This window comes from Lynx rufus, unplaced genomic scaffold (genome assembly GCF_022079265.1).
Source record: "Lynx rufus isolate CCGP_SWC_20201006 ecotype Redwood Valley unplaced genomic scaffold, mLynRuf1.p SCAF_13, whole genome shotgun sequence".
In the NCBI taxonomy this organism is placed as follows: Eukaryota; Metazoa; Chordata; class Mammalia; order Carnivora; family Felidae; genus Lynx; species Lynx rufus.
Window position 1 is genome coordinate 9,197,418 of NW_025814827.1, and position 19,670 is coordinate 9,217,087.

The following is a 19,670-nucleotide window of genomic DNA, read 5'->3' on the forward strand; positions in this document are numbered from 1 at the left end:
GTCCGACTTCGGCTCAGGTCATGATCTCACGGTCTGTGAGTTCGAGCCCCGCGTCGGGCTCTGGGCTGACAGCTCAGAGCCTGGAGCCTGTTTCGGATTCTGTGTCTCCCTCTCTCTCTGACCCTCCCCCGTTCATGCTCTGTCTCTCTCTGTCTCAAAAATAAAATAAAAACGTTAAAAAAAAATTAAAAAAAAAAAAAAAGAAAGAAGCAACTTGTTTTGAAATTTTCTATTACTTAAATTTATACCTTTTTGGACACATTGCCTAGATTGATAATTTATTGAATCACTCTAACCCTACTGTGTTGTAGCATATTTACATTGATGTTTCAGATATATGTAGAAAATATCCCTCTTGTTTCCGTAAGAATGGCCCTAAGAGAACAGAGGTTCCTTAAGAGCTGCCAACAAGGGCCTAGTCAACTGGGTATGCCCCAAGGCAGTCCGACTGCTAGAGGTACATCATTCCCCTGCAGCCCACATCTCCTTTGAAGACAAGCTCCAAGCCAGAGCCCCCCCAAGGGGCTAACTGAGGTATCGCACGGCTCTACTGCCTCGCGCCAACTGCCTGGACACGGGACCCCAGAGGAACCAGACAGCCCACAGCCTACGCTGAGCCCTCCACGGAGATGAACTAAAGCCATGCTAATGACAAAACACTGGTGGTCCAAAGCACCCCAGAGTGCCCTGGTGGCACCCCGCTGAGGCCTGCTTGTGCTGGCTGGAGATTTCCTTTGCTTCCAGAGCCACATAAGCCCCTTGTTCTGATGAAAACTCCAGTATGCTTCTGTTCCTCACAAGCGAAGATGCCCCAAGATATTTCACAACAGGGGCTAACGGAGCTAAATAAGCAGCTACCGCATGTTTGTCACTATTTCACAGGCATCCACATGTCCCAAGCAACACAGAGAAGGGAGTTAAAATAATCTGCCTCTGAACAAAAGTTTTATTCTTTGACTAGGATGAGAAAACAAGATATTATACAGCTTAGAGAATGTCATTTTTTAAGTTAAGAAAAAAAGAGTAATTTCCAAAACTATGTATTTATTTCCTTTGGTTCAGCTCGCTCACTGTTTGTACCACTTCCCCACCCTCCCAGGAGAACACGCTGCACGACCGTTGTGTGGGTGAGCCACACTTGTAGGGAGCCAGCCACTCACTGAAGACTGAGCTGATTTTGCTGGTACAAAGTTCAAAGCAGAGCGTACTTAACATGGAGCATATTGAAATGCACCAGGTGGAAAATGAGCTTCCAACCTCTTGGTCTTTGAAGAAAACTTCCCAACAGCAAAGGCCCTGATGCTGTTAAATGTTCAACTCCTAAGTGGGCAACAAATTTTGTGGTAAAACTCAGCCTATAGATAAGAACGAAATCTTTAAAATTTCAAAAGCCCACAAAGTATTTTCTACATTCCTATTCAAACTCAGGCACACTAACATTCCAGTAAACAGCATTCTTTTTTGATATCAGGAAAAAAGAAGTATTTGCAAAGCTTCCTCAGCAGGACCTCAATAGACGCCAAAACAAAAACATCATTTCAAACCACCAGGAGTAAAGACACTGAGAGTCTTCCCATTCACTGGCAACTTGACCTCCAACTGAATCTGACCTCTGTGGGCCTCATTTTCCTTATCTACAAAATGAAGCAGTTGGACAAGACTTCTAAGGCTCCCTTCCTTCCAACTCTACTTGGGTAACTGCATGATTTTAGAGGCAATCTCCAAATTATATATACTTGGATAAAGCTAATCATATCCCAATTTACAAGGTGCTACAGAGGTCAAGGAGTATTTTCCCTCATGGTACCCAACATCTAAAAAGGTACACTATGGTCAAGTATACCAAAGGGAATACTTACACTCCACTAAAACACAAGGTCTCTGCATAATGGGAGGCATTACAGTTAAACTTGTCCCATACTCTTCTGGCAACGTGGAAAAATGGTATAAAGAGACAGAATGGGCAAAATGAAGAAAATTACTCTTGTTAATACTGTGCTCCACTCATACAAGCCTCTCGGTATCGAGAGAACCGGGTGTAATAAATCCTGTGCCAGACCCAGGATTTAGCAGAAACAAGTATGAATCCATTTACAAACGCAAGATGTACTGCTGGGTTTCTTAATGAAAGGTCACCCAAAAGCAGAGGTTAACTTTAAAATAACCCCCTCCTATAACCAGGTCTCAGTGATAGATAAAGCTTCACATGAATCAATACACAAGGCCCAGCACTGTTGTTTGATGCTGAAAGGAAATGAAGCCAGCTCTGCCAGACAACGAATACAAAAAGACGGAAGGAGAGAAGCAACATTCCGTCTTTAATCTTCCCAGAAAATGAGAGGGGGAAACAAGAACATCAACAACAACAACAACAACAGTAAACCATAGTAAGGGAATATTTAACAAGGTCCTTTAAATAATTGGCAATGATCAGGTATTTAGTTTTCAGAATATGTAGGTTGGGTGTACTTTTTTTCCTAATAAAGCATTTCAGATTCTAATTAAAAAAATACTTTATGGAGGAATTAAAAAGATACAATAGTGTCAGAGGAAAAGCCATGATCCCAGAAGTGGAATATTCTAACAACATAACTTACAAGAAACTACGCTATAAAAACAGATTGTTGATTAACACAAACTCATAACAAAACGCAGAGAGCGATCACAATGGTGCTGTAATAACACTTGGCTGCTGGATTCTCTCAATACATTAAATATCTCCTTGGAGACCAAATTACTTTACATTTTCTTAAAAGACAATTTATTATAGCTTTGTTTTCTTCTCATTATCTCTTAAAAATATATCTAATGAAGAAAAGAATACAACTTCTAAATAACTTACATAAAACGGTACTAATGTGTGACAACAGACTTGGGTTTAATATGTTGGTTATTATTTAACAGCACACGACAACTTATTGTCATGACAAATCCTTACCAAGATGCGATACCCTGTGTCACATGTATCAAAAACCACTGTATGCCATTATTATGGCACACATAAAATTAACAGCCTAAGGCTGCTAGCAATTTAAATAATTGATAAGTTTTCAATTAAAAAGGCAACATTTTCAGGTCTAATACGAAAATCTATTTAAATTACTGATAAAAACTTATGCTTCTGTTGGCCCAAAGCCAGAAAATGCCTGCATTCAAGGGAGAAGAAAGTAATTTTGCAAGTTCCAACCCAGACATTGCAAATTTTCTTTTTAATTCTATTCAGAGATCCAAGCTGTTTATTCATTTACCCTTTGTAATCAGTGAAAAAGAATGATTAAGGGATTTCTGGTAAACGTGTCTCTACTTTTGTTTTCCCTCTATGGATTTTAAAGAAATACTAAGGGGACTAAAAATTTATTAAATTTGACAAGAAAAACTAAGCTGCGCTTTACAGTAAATATGTGCTCATCTCTCAGTATCTCCTCTATGCCACCACCCAGATCCTGGATTCAAAATTTTTTCAGGGTCAAAATGAACCGAAAGAGTAGAGACCATGCAAGTTTTTCCTCACAGATCAGAGACTGAGGACTATCAACCAAAATCTTTTTTTTTTTAATTTTTTAAATGTTTATATAGCTTTGAGAGAGAGAGAGAGAGAGAGAGAGAGAGAGAGAGAGAGAGAGAGAGCCAGAGCATGAGCGGGGGAGGGGCAGAGAGGGAGAGGGAGACACAGAACACGAAGCAGGCTCCACTCTCTACGCAGAGCCGGATGCGAGGCTTAAACCTACACTGTGAGATCATGACCTGAGCCGAAGCCCAACGCCCAACCGACTGAGCCATCCAGGCGCCCCTCAACCAAAATCTATTGTGACATTAGGCCCAAATGGTTCTCCTTAGGACAAACTGGAACCCAAAGGAATTTCAATCATAAGAACCAAGACAGATCAAAATGGCAGCCAACCAATGTTTTGTGTGCTTTTTGAGGAAGAGGCTCCCCTACTCTCTACTTTTGAAATGTTTATTCAGGGCCCAACTCTACATAAACAGAACACATAAAGCGTACAGGATGGTAGGGCTATCTCAATAGATAAGAGGAAAAGGAAATCCATTTAGGCTTTAAATGACTTAAAGCTTATTATCTCTCTCGGGGATATTTTCATTTTCATTTAAAAAGATTTTGCTCAAACACCTAGAATCAGAAGACAAGAACGTAAGTTAAAATTCTTTGAGGACTTCAGATTGCCAGCTATAAATTTAAGTGAATTAATGAGAAAACCTGGACCTGATCAGCCAGACCACAATGCACGGGCCACTGCCAGTTCATAAAAACGTCTTCGCCATCCACTAGAAGTAAAGACTATTGGGGCACCTAAGTGGCTCAGTCAGTTGAGCATCCGACTTCAGCTCAGGTCATGATCACACAGTTCGTGGGTTCGAGGCCCGCAAGGGACGTGCTGCTGTCAGTGCGGATCCCACTTTGGGTCCTCTGTCCCCCTCGTCCTTTGCCCCTCCCCACTCTCTGTCTCTCTCAAAACTGAATAAGCATGTATTTAAAAAAAGAATACTGAGGCACCTGGGTGGCTCAGTCAGTTAAGCGTCTCAGGTCAGGATCTCATGGCTAGAAAGTTTGAGCCCCGCGTCGGGCTCTGTGCTGAGAGCTCAGAGCCTGGAGCCTGCTTCAGATTCTGTGGCTCCTCCTCTCTCTAACCCTTCCCTGCTCATGTTCTATCCCTGAAATATAAATAAGCATTAAAAAATTAAGAAAAATAATAAAGAAGAATATCAATTCACTATGTTGTACACCTGAAACTAATATAACATTGTGTGCTGACTATACCTCAATTTAAAAAAATAAGAAGAAAAAAAAATGTAATGCGTTTTACCTAAAACTAAATTTACTCACTTTATATTTCATTTTATTTTAATTTTATTTTATTTTATCTTATTGTATTTTATTGTATCTTATTTTATTTTTAAGTAATCTCTACACCCAACGTAGGGCTTGAACCCACAAGCACACTCCCCCAACTGAGCCAGCCAGGTGCCCCTAAACTGACTCACTTTAATGGTCATCTTTACTTTTGAGATGATTCATTGCCCACCATTTCTAACCTTTAAATGACTCTATTTGTTAGTAAAATGATGGTTAACAGTAGGCAATTTTTATTAGTTTATTTTGTTAATGTGTTTATTTGGCAAAATAAAAGGTTACAATGCCAGTGTCTGCCCTCCAATGCGAAAATAAAAATTGATTCATTCACGAAATCCACAGATTTGGAGGTCAATGAGCTGGATGATTTCTTTCAGACTAAAAAGTGGCTCTAAAGAAATCTCAGAAACTTTTAAGTTTAAGGACAGTTACATAACTCTAATATTTTCCTACAACACAAAAATAAATACTGCATTTGAAAAAATAAGCATAAATCAAAAGGAATATATACTACAGATAGCTCAACTAAGGTACGCCCTACACACAAATCATTCAGAATTTAGTAACGAGGATGACAGAAAGATTCCCACACTAATGTGCAAGGAGGTGGATGGGACAGAAACAGCATGAAACACCTTCCATAGCATGAGCTTTCGCATAAGGAGAGGCTGGACTTAAATTCCACATTCACATTCACGCTAGCTCTAAGACCTTGGGCATACTTCTTAACCATGGCTTCCTCAGCTAAAACGTAGGGATTATAGTATCTACCTCACAGAGTCATTATTAAAACCAAAGAAAATAAAATACGTTAGGCATCTAGTATATATATAGTAGGCACTTAGAAACAGAAATGATTATCATCACTGTGGTCACATGCAGTAACATTTCTCACAAAGCACAATTTGTCAGATCTTCCCAAAAGAATGCTTTTGAAAGCACACCTTTGCGTGTGGTTATGTCAGAGACATAATAAAAGTACACTGATGTCAGTAATGTACTCTCTGCAATGGATGTATGTGAAAAAACTAGAACCCATCTGTACGTGTGTGTTTTCTAAATATAAGCATGTCACATTCTCAGGAGAGTTAGCCAATCTATCAATACCACTGCTAGACATTTCAGCAGACAACCCTACTCTGCCCTTCAAGGTACTGATGAGCCCTGCTCTAAATTCTCAGTGCACAAAGACTCTCAAATAAGTTAATGGGAAGTCAATGGGAAATTGACTTTTCCTACTCTGTGCTGGTCTGAATGCAACGCTCTGTTAATCATGCCATCCTTCTTGTTCTCTTTCCTCCTACCCTAAATTAAAACTATTGGCGGAAACCCATACAGATATTTTACAGTTTTCATCACAATGAAACAATATCCTGGTTGAAGTTGAGGTCCATCAAAAACCTACAGCCTCACTGCTGGCTAAGATTAGAGTCTCACTGACCAGCAAGGGCCCTGACTCCATCATTTCCACCAGAATACTACTTTGCATTTGTATAGAACTTTTAACTTTCCAAAGGGCTTTCACATCTATTATCCCATTTGATCATTACAATGACCCTGTGCAGTAGAAAGGACAAGTATTATTATCCACAATTGACAGATGAGGCAACTATAGCACAGAAAGGTTAAGTGATTTGCCTAAGGCCAGCAAGCCAGAGAAGAGCAGTGGTCTCCTGACTTTGGGTCCGGTGCTCTTTCCACCAGGCCACTAGAGAAGGTTTTGTAAACAGATTACAAATTCAGATAAAATAGAAAAAAATGAGTAAGAGGAAATAAAACAAAATAAGAAGACAGCATAAATCAGGGCTCAGAAAAGCAATGCCCCTTCATCATAGCAGGGTTTGTCAAGCTGAGTATTAAAGTTTTAGAAATATACCCTTTTCTCTTGTTTATCTACTTCAGTCCTGAGACAAACACTAATGCAAATGTTCACTGAAATTTGAAACATAAAAGTCATTCAGTATATATTCAAATCACTTTGAGTCAGTAAGTAACCCTATTCATTCTGGGGTGGAAGAAAGAGGGAGGGAGGAAGAGTTATTTTAGCGCATAAAATAACTGAGAATACATTTTTAAACCGTGTATCCATACCAAGCCTGCAGCTACATTATAACCATAGTCTGTTTGGAAGGGTGAAAGAGATCTCCAGTTGAAAGTAGATTTTGAAAAATTTTTTAGAGCCCAGGGGTTCATTTTTAATGAGCCGTTACTTTAAGTACTGCATAAAAAATACAGGAAATTGATAGTCCATTTAGTCTGCACCATACCTAATGCAAAAGTCATTAAGATGCATTATTCTTAATGTTCATGATATGATCAGTAAGTGTCTTTTGAAAAGAACATCCTTAACTTTCACGTAAGGAAATCCTTGAAAACCCTGTATATCATACATAAAAATGTTATGGTAACTGTGATTTACTTTCAGATCTTCCCCATGCCAAGAAGCAGCATCCTCAACTACATTAATGTTTTAAAAAACAGTCCTCATTTGTAGTATACTTACATATGACAGCATTGCCTCCATTTCTTCATCACTTCTCACTGTAATTCGATCACCATCCTCGTCCTCATCTGTTGAAGAGGAAACATAGGGTAAGATAAGACCTGCAGTTTTTAAATTTTTTTTTTTAACGTTTATTTATTTTTGGGACAGAGAGAGACAGAGCATGAACGGGGGAGGGGCAGAGAGAGAGGGAGACACAGAATCGGAAACAGGCTCCAGGCTCTGAGCCATCAGCCCAGAGCCCGACGCGGGGCTCGAACTCACGGACCGCGAGATCATGACCTGAGCTGAAGTCGGACGCCCAACCGACTGAGCCACCCAAGCACCCCAAGACCTGCAGTTTTTAAATGTACAAAAACCATGTTGGCCGGGAACATAATACAACTGCTTTTCACAACGTGACAGCCAAAGCTTCAACACTGTATTTTTGAGGACGTTGAGGTTATTGGTTTGTTTTTCAGTTGGGGTTTGTGTGTGTGTGTGTGTGTGTGTGTGTGTGTGTGTGTGTGTATACAGAATATGAACAGGGCCCCGATAAAGAACTAAAACTCTAAAACTTTCAGGGACAGCTGAAAATCAGAAAAATTCTGCTTGTCAATCATGACATGTATCCAGGGTAAAGTGTCACTGGAGTATGACGAAACAGGTTTGGTGTGGAGAACTTTAAAAACTGAAGGGAGGCTATAGGTCTTTTCTACTCTCAGTACTTTTCTTTTCCCACACATCACCCTATCCCTTACTTGTCCAGTCCTCCTCTCTCCCAGGCAAGCAATCACTGTCACAGCAGCACGATGCAAATGGCTCACAGGTACTGAACACTACTACACACAATGCACCATGATTTGTGCCTCCCATGCCATACCTCCATCCCACGATGTGGACAGTATGACTTGATTATTGCTATTCCCTTTTCACAGAAGAACTTCGAGTGGGAAGTTCAGCAGAAGGTTATACCTTGCAAGGCAACTCTCACGCAGTTATCCCCACATCCCATTCTATCTGGTGGCTCACTTGCTCTTTCTGAACAGTTTCATTTCTACTGGGTACCCTGACCACAGCAAGTAAGCTTCAAGTGGCCATTCATGCTATTTTGAAAAAATTTGATAGTCTTAAAACTAGAGGATACTTAGACCTTACAAAATACATAATCAGAATGTATACATTTGAATAAACGTATCATCAAAGCAGCCATACCCAGAAACATTTCAATGATGCTTCTCCTGTTCAAAATAGTTTTGAAATACCTCTTCAAAAACTGCTTTAAGAACCCAAAGTTAGACCACGTGGAAACATCAGATCTCATTTTTAACCCAAACTGGAACTGCCTACCTGATCACTTGCCTACACTATCTGCCAGGCAGGACTCAGAACAACTTTTGCATATTTTAGAATATTTAGTTAGCCACTTCATCCTTCTGAAGATAAAGATCTGTCAATAGAGCAGCCTATGCGATCGATTCTAAATGTATGCTTGAAAGAAAAATGCCAAAAACATCTTGAGCAATAGTGACATTGCTGGGAGATGTGCACAGCCTCCCTGGGGACAACTGAGAAGGGCAAGCTCTCTCTCAATTTGGATGCTTCAGCTCCGATGTGCTTGTTAAACAATCAGTGTTGTTAATTTTTTTTTTTTTTTTTTTTTTGGTCACTCTTGAGTATCTAATAGCTGATTTGATCAGATGCAGAGAACCTGATCCCAGGCCTGCAGAAACTGACAAATCTCAGGTCACGAAGAGAATAAGCTTACGTGACATGCTCTGGGGACTCTTACTGAAAATACAGGGCGGTTCAGTCCAGCATGTGGAACTTCGCCCACCACACCTCAGTAGGCCCTCCCTCCCATCCAGCTGCAGTTCTGAAGATACTCCCCTGCTCAGCGGCCAGGTCATGGAAACCCTAGGAGGGAGCCTGAATTCTCTCCTAATTAGCCTGTTTCAGAGCAAAATGCTACTTCCTTTTTCTCCTCAGCAGCCAATAGCAATCTATCTGACAGCGCGATAGAAACCAGCAGTTCAGCCAGCCCTGCTCGGTGACCAAGCCAACTGCTCTCACTGGGGTTTCTCTCCAAAGCGTTTGTTCCTGGATCCCCGGATTGTAGTTCGTTCCCAAAGAGTTCCCCAATTCAATGTAAACCAGTATCATCAAGTCACACTGTTTAAATATCTACATAAATAGGAGCTGTCCAGAGTCACTACTGTACTTTGTTAAAGGCTGCCTGTTTTAGTATAAAAGACACACGGCGGTCACTTTCAGTAACAAAGAAGGCACAGGCCTAACAATGTTACAGGTGCAAGGGACCATAGAGGAACCTAACTCCTCCTTTCTTTTCCCCCTCCTTCCACTCTGCCTCTTTCCCTCCCTCCTTTCCTTCCTTCCTTCCTTCCTTTTGCAGACACTAAAAGCCAAACTGGGAAAGAAATGCCATTCTAGTTTTGGAAACAGGAGTGTCTACATATAAAAGATTCTTCTTACAAATACAGGAAACAAAGGGGGGAAAAACAGATACAGTATAAAGGGACATAATGTTATATACTACCACACATGAAAACACTTTACATTTCTGTTTTAAAACCAAGTCAAATTCTCTGTTTAGATGTGGGCTACAATGATTTGTTCTTGATAAAGTCCTGAACTTGGTAAAAATTTCCAGCCTGAACAAAGTCACTTTTTGTAACTCTCACGTCTACACCACAGCTAGCTACAGAGACGTGGTTACAAAGGAACTGTTTACATTCAAATTTCAATATACACAGACCTCTATAAGGTATTGTTCACACAGGATGAGGAAGTGTTTGGCGTTTAATAAAACAGGTGAAAGCCCTTTTTATAATTTGTGAAGCAAGGGCACAGATTCCAGAAAAATCATTTAAATCACAGTCTCTCTCAATCAGGAACAACCCAACAATAAAAGAGTTCTCTATGTTCTCAAAGCCAGAACTTGAACCCTTGAGGCTACTTAAAACAGAAGATTTTGGAATTCCATGAAATCTCTAAGGGATTATTTCACAAATCTGTGAGGGAAGTCAGCTACCGGAATAATTTCTTGGCTAGCAGTTCCATGAAATACTGTAAGGACACCTGGCTTTAAGTGGACAGAAAGCAGAGGCCAAAAGGCCAGAAGAGCCAGCCTAGTGCTAAGTGTTGGAGATGTCCACAACTAGTTGTGTCCCACAACAAAGATGTCTTTCTAGTTGAAAGAAGCATTCTAATAAAGCCTGGGGATAAAATGAGACTTCACTTGATCTCAGCCAAAAGGCCGAGAAGTGATAAGCCTGGGGATAAAATGAGACTTAGATGACATAGTAATTAATGGTTCTTATGGATTAATAAGAACCTCTGTTTTACGAAGTATCGGTTTTCTTTGTAAACTGCTCTTCGGGGGACTGACAGACTCTGTACTATTTGTGATCAGTTTTCATGGAGACCCCGTTCCTGTCAGAGAGGAGACTGAGTTGGAAAGTCCTCACACCTATGAGAAGAGTGAGGATTCTGGCCAAAAGGCAAAACCCAAGCTACCTACCCCCATGATGGCAGTCATACCATTTGCCCTGACGGTTAAAAGGAGAATACACTTCTCTGTAAAGACAATACATTCCAAAGACACATAAATGCCCAACAGACACATGAAAAGATGTTCTATCACTCATCATCAGGGAAGTACACATCAGAACCACAATGTGCTATCACCTCACATCCGTCACAATGGCTGCATCAAAAAAGACAAGAGACAACAAGGAGCACCCGAGTGGCTCAGTCGGTTAAGTGTCCAACTCTTGATCTCAGCGCAGGTCTTTTTTTTTGGGGGGGGTGGGGAGGGGGGTGGGGAGGGGGAGAGAGAGAGAGAGAGAGAGAGAGAGAGAAGGAATCCCAAACAGGCTCCACACTGACAGCAGAGTCCGATGTGGGCTCAAACCCACAAACTGCAAGACCATCACCTGAGGTTTTGATCTCAGGGTAGTGAGTTCAAGCCCCACGTCGGGCTCCATGCTGGGTGTGGAGCCTACTTAAAAAAAAAAAAAAAAAAAAAAAAAAAGACAAGAGACAACAAGGATGTGGAGAAAAAGGGAACCTTTGGAGTGCCTGGATGGCTCAGTTGGTTGAGTGGCCGACTTCAGCTCAGGTCATGATCTCGTGGTTTGTGGGTTTGAGCCCCGCGTCAGGCTCTGTGCTGACAGCTCAGAGCCTGGAGCCTGCTTCGGATTCTGTGTCTCACTCTCTCTCTGCCTCTTCCCCACTCATGCTGTCACTCTTACTCTCAAAAATAAATAAACATAAAAAAAAATTTTTTTAAAGAAAAAAGAAAAAGGGAACCCTTGTGCTCTGTCGGTGGGAATATAAACTGGTGCAGCCACCACAGACAACAGTATGGAGTTTCCTCAAAAAGTTAAAAACAGAACTACCATGTGATCTAGCAATTCTACTTCTGGACATCTATCCAAAGGAAACTAAATCACTCTCTCAAAGAGATATATGAACCTCCATGTCCACTGCAGCATCATTCACAATAGTGAAGATATGGAAACTACTTAAATGTCCACCAACAGACGAACAGATAAAGATATGATGTATATATACGTTGGAATATTATTCACCCACGAAAAAGCCATTTGCAACAACTTGGATGAATCCCAAGGAGGGCATTATGCTAAGTCAGAAAAAGACAAATACTATATATCACTTATATGTGAAAATTTGAAAAGCCAAACCTAAAAAAACAGAGTGTGTGATTACCGATTACCAAGGGCTGGGGCTGGGGGCAAATGGGGAGCTTCTGCCAGAGTATAAACTTACAGTTATGAGTATAACAAGGTCTGGGGATCTAATGTAGAGCATGGGGATTACAGCTAATGACCCCGTATCATACACTTGCATGTTGCTGAGAGTAAATCTTAAATGTTCTCACCACAAAAAAGAAACGGTCATTATAGGACAGGCTAGAGGTGTTAGCTATTGCTACGGTGCTGGTAATCAGTTTGTAACATATAACTGCATCAAATAGCAGGGTGTACACCTTAAACTTACACGATGCTATACATCAATCATATCTCAATAAAGCTGGAAAAAAAATTTAAATAAAAGACAGTAAATTGACAGGTATTAGAAGTCATTGGAGGGTAAGAAAGTAGAAAGGCATACCAAGCAATGTGGTATAACAGTAACTTAAAACGCTTCCCTGTTAAAAGTTGGACACACACAGCCATTCCAGCAGACACTCTGGCTATTTGCCTATCAAACTGGATTAGCTATAGAAAGAACACTAAACAGAAGTGTCAATCATAACAATTTACTAACGTGGCACAAAGAGTTTCAAGGTTATAAATAACGTTGTTGAAGAACACGAGGAAGTAGTAGTACTAAGTGATGAGAAGTAGAAAAAATAATCTGAACTTTTTGTCTTATCCACAGAGGTTCTTTACCATCTGACCAAAAAGCATTACTAGATATGACCAAGGGGGGAGGGGGGGGGCGTTGCATGCGATAGATCTGATACACTGGTTCACAATGAGAATTCCAGACTTCTCTACTTGCCTGGAGCATAGTAATATGATTTTCCAGCACATTAGGGAAGCAAAAGTAGAACCAGAAAGTCTATGTACTGGCTGGATTTTGTTAATGTCACTTAAAATGGAGGAAAAAATCCTAGCAAGATACCAAATAGAGTGCAGCAGATGGAAAACAAATATTATGAAGCAATCTTCACAAAATCTGCAGTGTGTCACAAATACACAAAATGGCAGAGTTTGGGAAAAGAGAATCATAACAGGCCATATGTTGTTAGCAATTTTATTTGAAGCAACATGCAATCCGAAAGAGAAACCAAGAGGAGGAACATAAAGGCCCAATGGAGGAGAGGCAGCCGCAGGTAAGGGGCGGTCAGGATGGCAAGCACAGTGCCTATCAAGGTAAACAGCAGTCAACTAGCAGACGCCAGGGAGCTGTCAGCGAAACAGCACCCACTGCAGGGACGGGGCTCGAGCGGGCTTTTGAGAGAAACAATCTAGCTTCTACAAAGAGCACAGAAAGTTAAGGCAATATATAAGATGTCATTTGTCACATTCCTTCGGTGCCAGGTGAGAGTCAATTAGAACTACAGCAAAGGCATTTTTCCAAGGCAAGAGGAAAGACATGCAAACATAACTGTAGAAGTTAGAAACACGTATCGACGAGAAATTATCAGAAAGGTTGTCAAGTTTAGAGCCCTTCTCGGGTGTAGCATCTAAGATCTGGACAGGACTAGCAGTCTGGCTTTTATGGCCAAATCTTTACAGCCATGATTTTTTTTTTTTTTTTGAGACACACACACACACACACACACACACACACACACACGCCCGAGAAAGGGAGAGACCATCTTTTTTTTTTAATTTTTTTTTTATGTTTATTTATTTCTGGGAGAGAGAGAGACAAAGTGCAAGTGGGAGAGGGGCAGAGAGGGAGGGAGACACAGAATCTGAAGCAGGCTCCAGGCTCTGAGCTATCAGCACAGAATCTGATGTGGGCCTCGAACCCACGAACCACAAGATCACGACCTGAGCTGAAGTCAGATGCCTAACCAACTGAGTCCTTCAGGCGCCCGGAGAGAAACAATCTTATGTAGGCTCTGCACTGGGTGTGGAGCTCGATCTCACAACCCTGAGACCATGACCTGAGCTGAAATCAAGAGCCAGACACTTAACCCACTGACCCACCCAGGCACCGCTCACAGCCATGAGTTTTACTTCAGCTCCATGCCACCGCCCTCCTGATTCCTTCTTCACTCCTTTGCACCCTTCCTCTCTCCAACAAATATGTAAGTGTCCCTATGTAGCAGGCAATGTTCTGGGCACTGGGGATGGTAACAGTGGAAACAGAAAAAAGCCTTGCCCTCTAGTAGCTCACACTCTTATTGAGATAGACTGAACGGGATGAGGGCATGGGTTGCACAGATGTCTGGGGAAAGGGTGTTCCAGGCAGAGGGAACAATTAATGCAAAGGCCTTGAGGTAGAAGAATACCTGGCATATTCAGGAGACTGAAACAAAGGCAGAGTGGCTAGCACAGCAGGCGGGCGCTAGAGAAACAGATGAGTTCAGGGAATCAATGCTGTTGCAGGGTTGGGGGCAGATGAGAAAATGCAGGGCCTTGTAGGGGATTTTAAGGACTTGGCTTTTACTCCTGAGTAAGATGGAAATCACTGGACGGTGCTGAGTATTGTGATCCCACTTCTAAAGGATCACTTTGGCTGCTATGTGCAGAAGAGGCTGTGTGGAGGCAAAAGCAGATACAGGAAGACCAGGTAGGATACCATCATCCCAGTCCTGTCATCGTAGGTGAGGGAAGATGGTGGCCCGAACCAGGCTGAGATTCTGAGCAGTCATCATGCGCTGGATATATTTTAAAGCCAGGGCTAACGTGATTTTGTGACGGATGAGATACAAAAGGTTTGTCCTTATTACTTCATTCCTTCAACCATCCGTGCATTCCAGAAACACGTATGAGTGTCTACCGTGTGCTGGGCACTAGGACGGGGTTCTAGAGACTCAAGAATGAGCAGCATTGTCTGCTGCCCTCCAGGAATAACTAGCCTGGCAGTTGGGTAAAGGAATTAAACTTCTTAATTTTCATGCAACATAGCAAGATTACAAATAAGCAATTACTCTCATAAGACTAAAAAGGATCTGGACTTTGCACATGGATGACATTGCAACCAAAATTTCAATACATAAAAGCTTTCTTCAAATAGTCTCAAATTCTAGGATGTAAAATAAACTCTCACCTGTTAAATAATCTTTAGACTGTATAATTGTGAATTATAATTTTTCATTAACCTACCTGGTTCTGCCTATAAGCAACCATTTATCTCCTACACATACTACAGTTTAAGAAAATGAAATTTCATGGGTGCCTGGGTGGCTCAGTCAGTTAAGCGTCCAACTTCAGCTCAGGTCATGATCTCGCAGTCCGTGAGTTCGAGCCCCGTGTCGGGCTCTGTGCTGACAGCTCAGAGCCTGGAGCCTGCTTCAAATTCCGTGTCCCCCTCTAGCTCTGACCCTTCCCTGCTCACACTCTGTCTCTCTCCTCTCAAAAAATAAAATTCTGAAAAATAAAAAAAAAAATGAAACTTCATTTTTTCTAAATAATTTATTATTTCCAAACATTTTATAATTTAGACTTTTCTCATCCAATCATTCTTAATGAGGCAGTCTTTGCTATTTGGACATGAAGGGTATCTCCTACAGGTGTTTCTCCAGTCATCAGCTACGGTTGTCTATCACAACTTATATCATTGCCATTTCCCTTTAAGTGGTCATATTATGCCAAATTTAAAATGATGAACCGGCTTTAAAATTTCCACCCAAAATAATCTTCCAGAAATTCATGAAACAACTGAAACGAGAAGTGAGCATAACATGATCACGGTCGGAGAAAGACATAAGTAAAATAAAGCTTTATCCTACAACCATATTTTACGAACCAAAACTCAGAGGCACAGTTTGACAAGCGCGAAGATACTTATGAAGGCTACAGACCAAACGTGTGAAGTCAGGGTGCCACGGAAAAGCGGGCCACATGGTATTCACAGGGAGAAGTCAGCATTTGTCTACACAGACTTAAGACGATTCTTTCAAGTCACCAGTAAGAATTCACCAGTCACTCTGAAGCGGCCACTTGTCTAGAGAAGAGCCAGGGGGAGGAACACGAAACAGATATGCACAGGAAACTCATCAGTGGGCACAGCTGATTTTTATCACCTCGTGTGCTGGTGTACTCATTAATCTGTTAATGAAACTGTGAAAATCAGCAGGGGTCTCCGGGCCTGTATGAATGTCAGGCTCCTACAGCATATGTAGGGCCCGCACATGCAAACAGCCAAGATTTTTTATGGTAATGGAATTCAGCTTTATCTCAGAAGTGTTCTCACATCTGGGAAAAGACAAATTATTCAATAACTTGTATGGGGTCAACTGTCTATGTGCTTGAAAAATAAAGTTGGATTCCCCACCTGATTCCTCCTCTCACCAAAATAGACTGGAGGTGGTACAAAATTTTCAAATCTTCGGATATTTGTAATAAAAGTGCACACTCTTTTCCAAAAAAAAAAAATGCTAATACACATACGAACATATGTATGTACACACATACCTAATGCGTGTGTGTGCTTAACCCTGTTAAAGTAGAACAAAAGAATACGGATGAATGTTTTTTCAATACCTGGAATGTGGAAGACCTTTCTAAGAATGGCATAAATCCAGAAGTCACAAAGGACAATATGATAAATCTGACCATGTAAAAATTTCAACCCTCTCTATGGGAAAAAAAAAAGCAGAGGGAAAAAAAAGACCAAAGCAAGCTGAAAGGAAAGCAGTAAACTAAACAAAAATAACTAAACAGATGAGACAAAGCCCCAATTTTCTTAATATTGGAAAATCCTTATGTCAATTAGAAACGTACAACCTAAAAGGAAAATGGGCAAAGGTGACAAACAGTTCACAGAAATTAAACAAAATGATCAAAATACAAATGAAGACACTCAAGCTCATTTATAATTGAAGAAACAAAAATAAAACAATAGCATAATAATCTCTTCCACCTTTCAAATTGACACTGACTAGGAAGTTTGCTAATAAAAAATTACTCAGAGTTGGTGAGGGTAGAGAGAAATGGGCATTCTCAAACATTGTTGGTGGGAGTGTAAATTGGTTCTACCCTTTAGAGAGCAACATGGTAATAGCTATTAAAATGTAAAATAGGGGTACTCTTTGTCTCAGTAGTTCCAACTCCTGGGAATTTATCCTACAAATATATTTCCACCATGTGGAAAGATATAAGACAATGCTGTTGACTGCAGCATTTTTTCCAATACTAAAAAAACACTAACAACTTAAGATTGGCCCGTCAATAGGTTAAATAAATTAAGCCATGGCCATAAAATGAAGTATAATGTAGTCATCCAAAGGAATGAAGTCGATTTGTGCACAGTGATGTTGGAAGAGGTTATATATACCATGCATAAAAACATATATATATACACATATATGTGCATATATATATATATATATGCACGCGTATATATAAGGTAAGTGGGGTTGGGGGAACTAGTCGCAGTATAGTATGCATTATGTACAGAGAAAACTTCTGTAAAGATACAGAACACACTGTTAAATAGTAAACTAGGGAAATGGAGACTTTTAGTTTTCGTTTCATTTGTATGCTGCTTGAATTCTTTTTTTAAGATCACCTATACCTTCTTAATTAAAAAAGAAATCAAGGGGGGGCGCCTGGGTAGCTCAGTCGGTTAAGCGTCCAGCTTCGGCTCAGATCATGATCTCACAGTCCGTGAGTTCGTGCCCCGCGTCGGGCTCTGTGCTGACAGCGCGGAGCCTGGAGCCTGCTTCAGATTCTGTGTCTCCCTCTCTCTCTGCCCCTCCCCTGCTCATGCTCTGCCTCTCTCTGTCTCAAAAATAAATAAAAACATTAAAAAAAAAAAAGAAATCAAGGGGCACCTGGGTGGCTAATCAGTTAAGCATCCGACTTCGGCTCAGGTTATGATCTCGCAGTTTGTGAGTTCGAGTCCCGCGTCAGGCTCTGTGCTGACAGCTCGGAGCCTGGAGCCTGGAGCCTGCTTTGGATTCTGTGTCTCCTTCTCTCTCTGCCCCTCCCCTGCTCATGCTCTGTCTCTCTCTGTCTCTCAAAAATAAATAAATGTTAAAAAAAAAAAAAGAAATCAAGCACTATATATTGGAAAGTATTTTGCTTTGTGCTCTAGTTATAAGGGGAAAAGGACCTAAAAGGGGTAAAATGAAAAAGACTTAGGGCCATCGGTCCAAGAGGTGATCAGCACAAATGGGCCTCCCTCCCCTTATCCAGCCTAACTCCCCTCAGAAACACTACTCCCAGGAACACAAACCAGAAAGAATATCGTCATTGTAGACCCTCTGCCCCCTCAGGACAGAAGGCCCAGTCAAGTGTGGAGTATGACTGGTCCACCACCAACCAGTTTATATCCCGTGCCTGGGTAATAACACAAATAATGCAAATAGCAAACTACTTACTTGGCTTTAGGTCCCAGTAATTGTAAGATTCTCATCTGAATATGGGCACACAACATTTCCTTTTATTCAGCAAGGGTCTAAGCTAAGTACTGAGGATAAGAGTGAAATAAAACGCAGTACCTGTCATCAAGTCCTTCAAAATCTAGTGAGAAGGGAAACATGCACACAACTCATCAGAAGGCAGGCCCCATGGGTTACCTGCTCTAGCAAAGGTGTGGAGGGAGATTAGCTCCATCTGGTGGGATCAGAGGTCTTACCCAATGGATGGCACTTCTCAGACTGAAGAATCTAAGATTACCTGACCTTTCCCCTCTTTTCCACTTATCAACTCTTTTCCTCTATATTTGTGTGGAACAAGTAAACGTGACAGTGTCCTTCCCTTTGTTGCTTAATTCACATTGCTAAAGACAATACCATCTCTTTTTTTTATAAAAAAAATTAACATTTATTCATTTTTTTTTAAATGTTTATTATTTATTTTTGAGAGAGAGATAGACAGACAGACACAGCATGATCAAGGGAGGGGCAGAGAGAGAAACACACACACAGAATAGAAGCAGGCTCCAGGCTCCAAGCTGTCAGCACAGAGTCCGACATGGGGCTCAAACTCACAAACTGCGAGATCATGACCTGAGTCGAAGTCGGACACTTAATCGACTGAGCCAACCAGGTAGCACCCCTACCATCTCTTTTGCATAAGAAATCAATTAGTGCTAGGTATCCTTTTCAATATTAAACACAGTACCATAAATATATCTTTGATCAAAGTTTTCTTTATTTGGAAGTTGTTCCATCATAGCTCCAGACCATAGAAATGCTCAAAAATGTCAGCAAATTAGCTTACAAGCTACATCTTTCCAAATGCTTCTTCTATAGATTCCATTTATTAGTTCAGATCTTTGGTTCAGAAAGTAAGGTCATCCTAGAGCAATCATAAAAAAAGCCAGGCTGGGATTCTAAGTCTATAAGGGAAAGTATGCAGTACTCTAAGCTCAAGAAACAAAGGACTGTTACTATTTTGTCTGTGTGTGTTTTGGGGTTTTGTTTTTTGTTTTTGCCTAAAACTTGTCCAGACACAGATGGGTATAGAGTTGCCACTCTTATTTCAGTAAAGGAGTGAGATCTCCTAGAACTTAAACCTAGAAATTCACACTTTTTTTTTCTGTTGTGTTAGGTGTATTTTTCAGTGTTAAATATATTGCCATAAGTATTTCTTTGGCTAAAGTTTTACTTATCCAAGAGTTGTTCCATCATACCCATAAACC

At 40.9% G+C, this 19,670-nt stretch overlaps 1 protein-coding gene across 9 annotated transcripts in view; it reads right to left on the bottom strand.

The window, feature by feature from the left end:
* Positions 1-19,670, bottom strand: part of MAP2K5 (mitogen-activated protein kinase kinase 5) — a 270,602-nt gene that overhangs the window by 240,660 nt on the left and 10,272 nt on the right. For all 9 annotated transcript variants that reach the window (XM_047074888.1, XM_047074887.1, XM_047074889.1 and 6 more), the window contains one exon: positions 7,374-7,441. In XM_047074888.1, the coding sequence (XP_046930844.1) occupies positions 7,374-7,441 (68 nt within the window). The remainder of the gene's footprint in view (positions 1-7,373; positions 7,442-19,670) is intronic.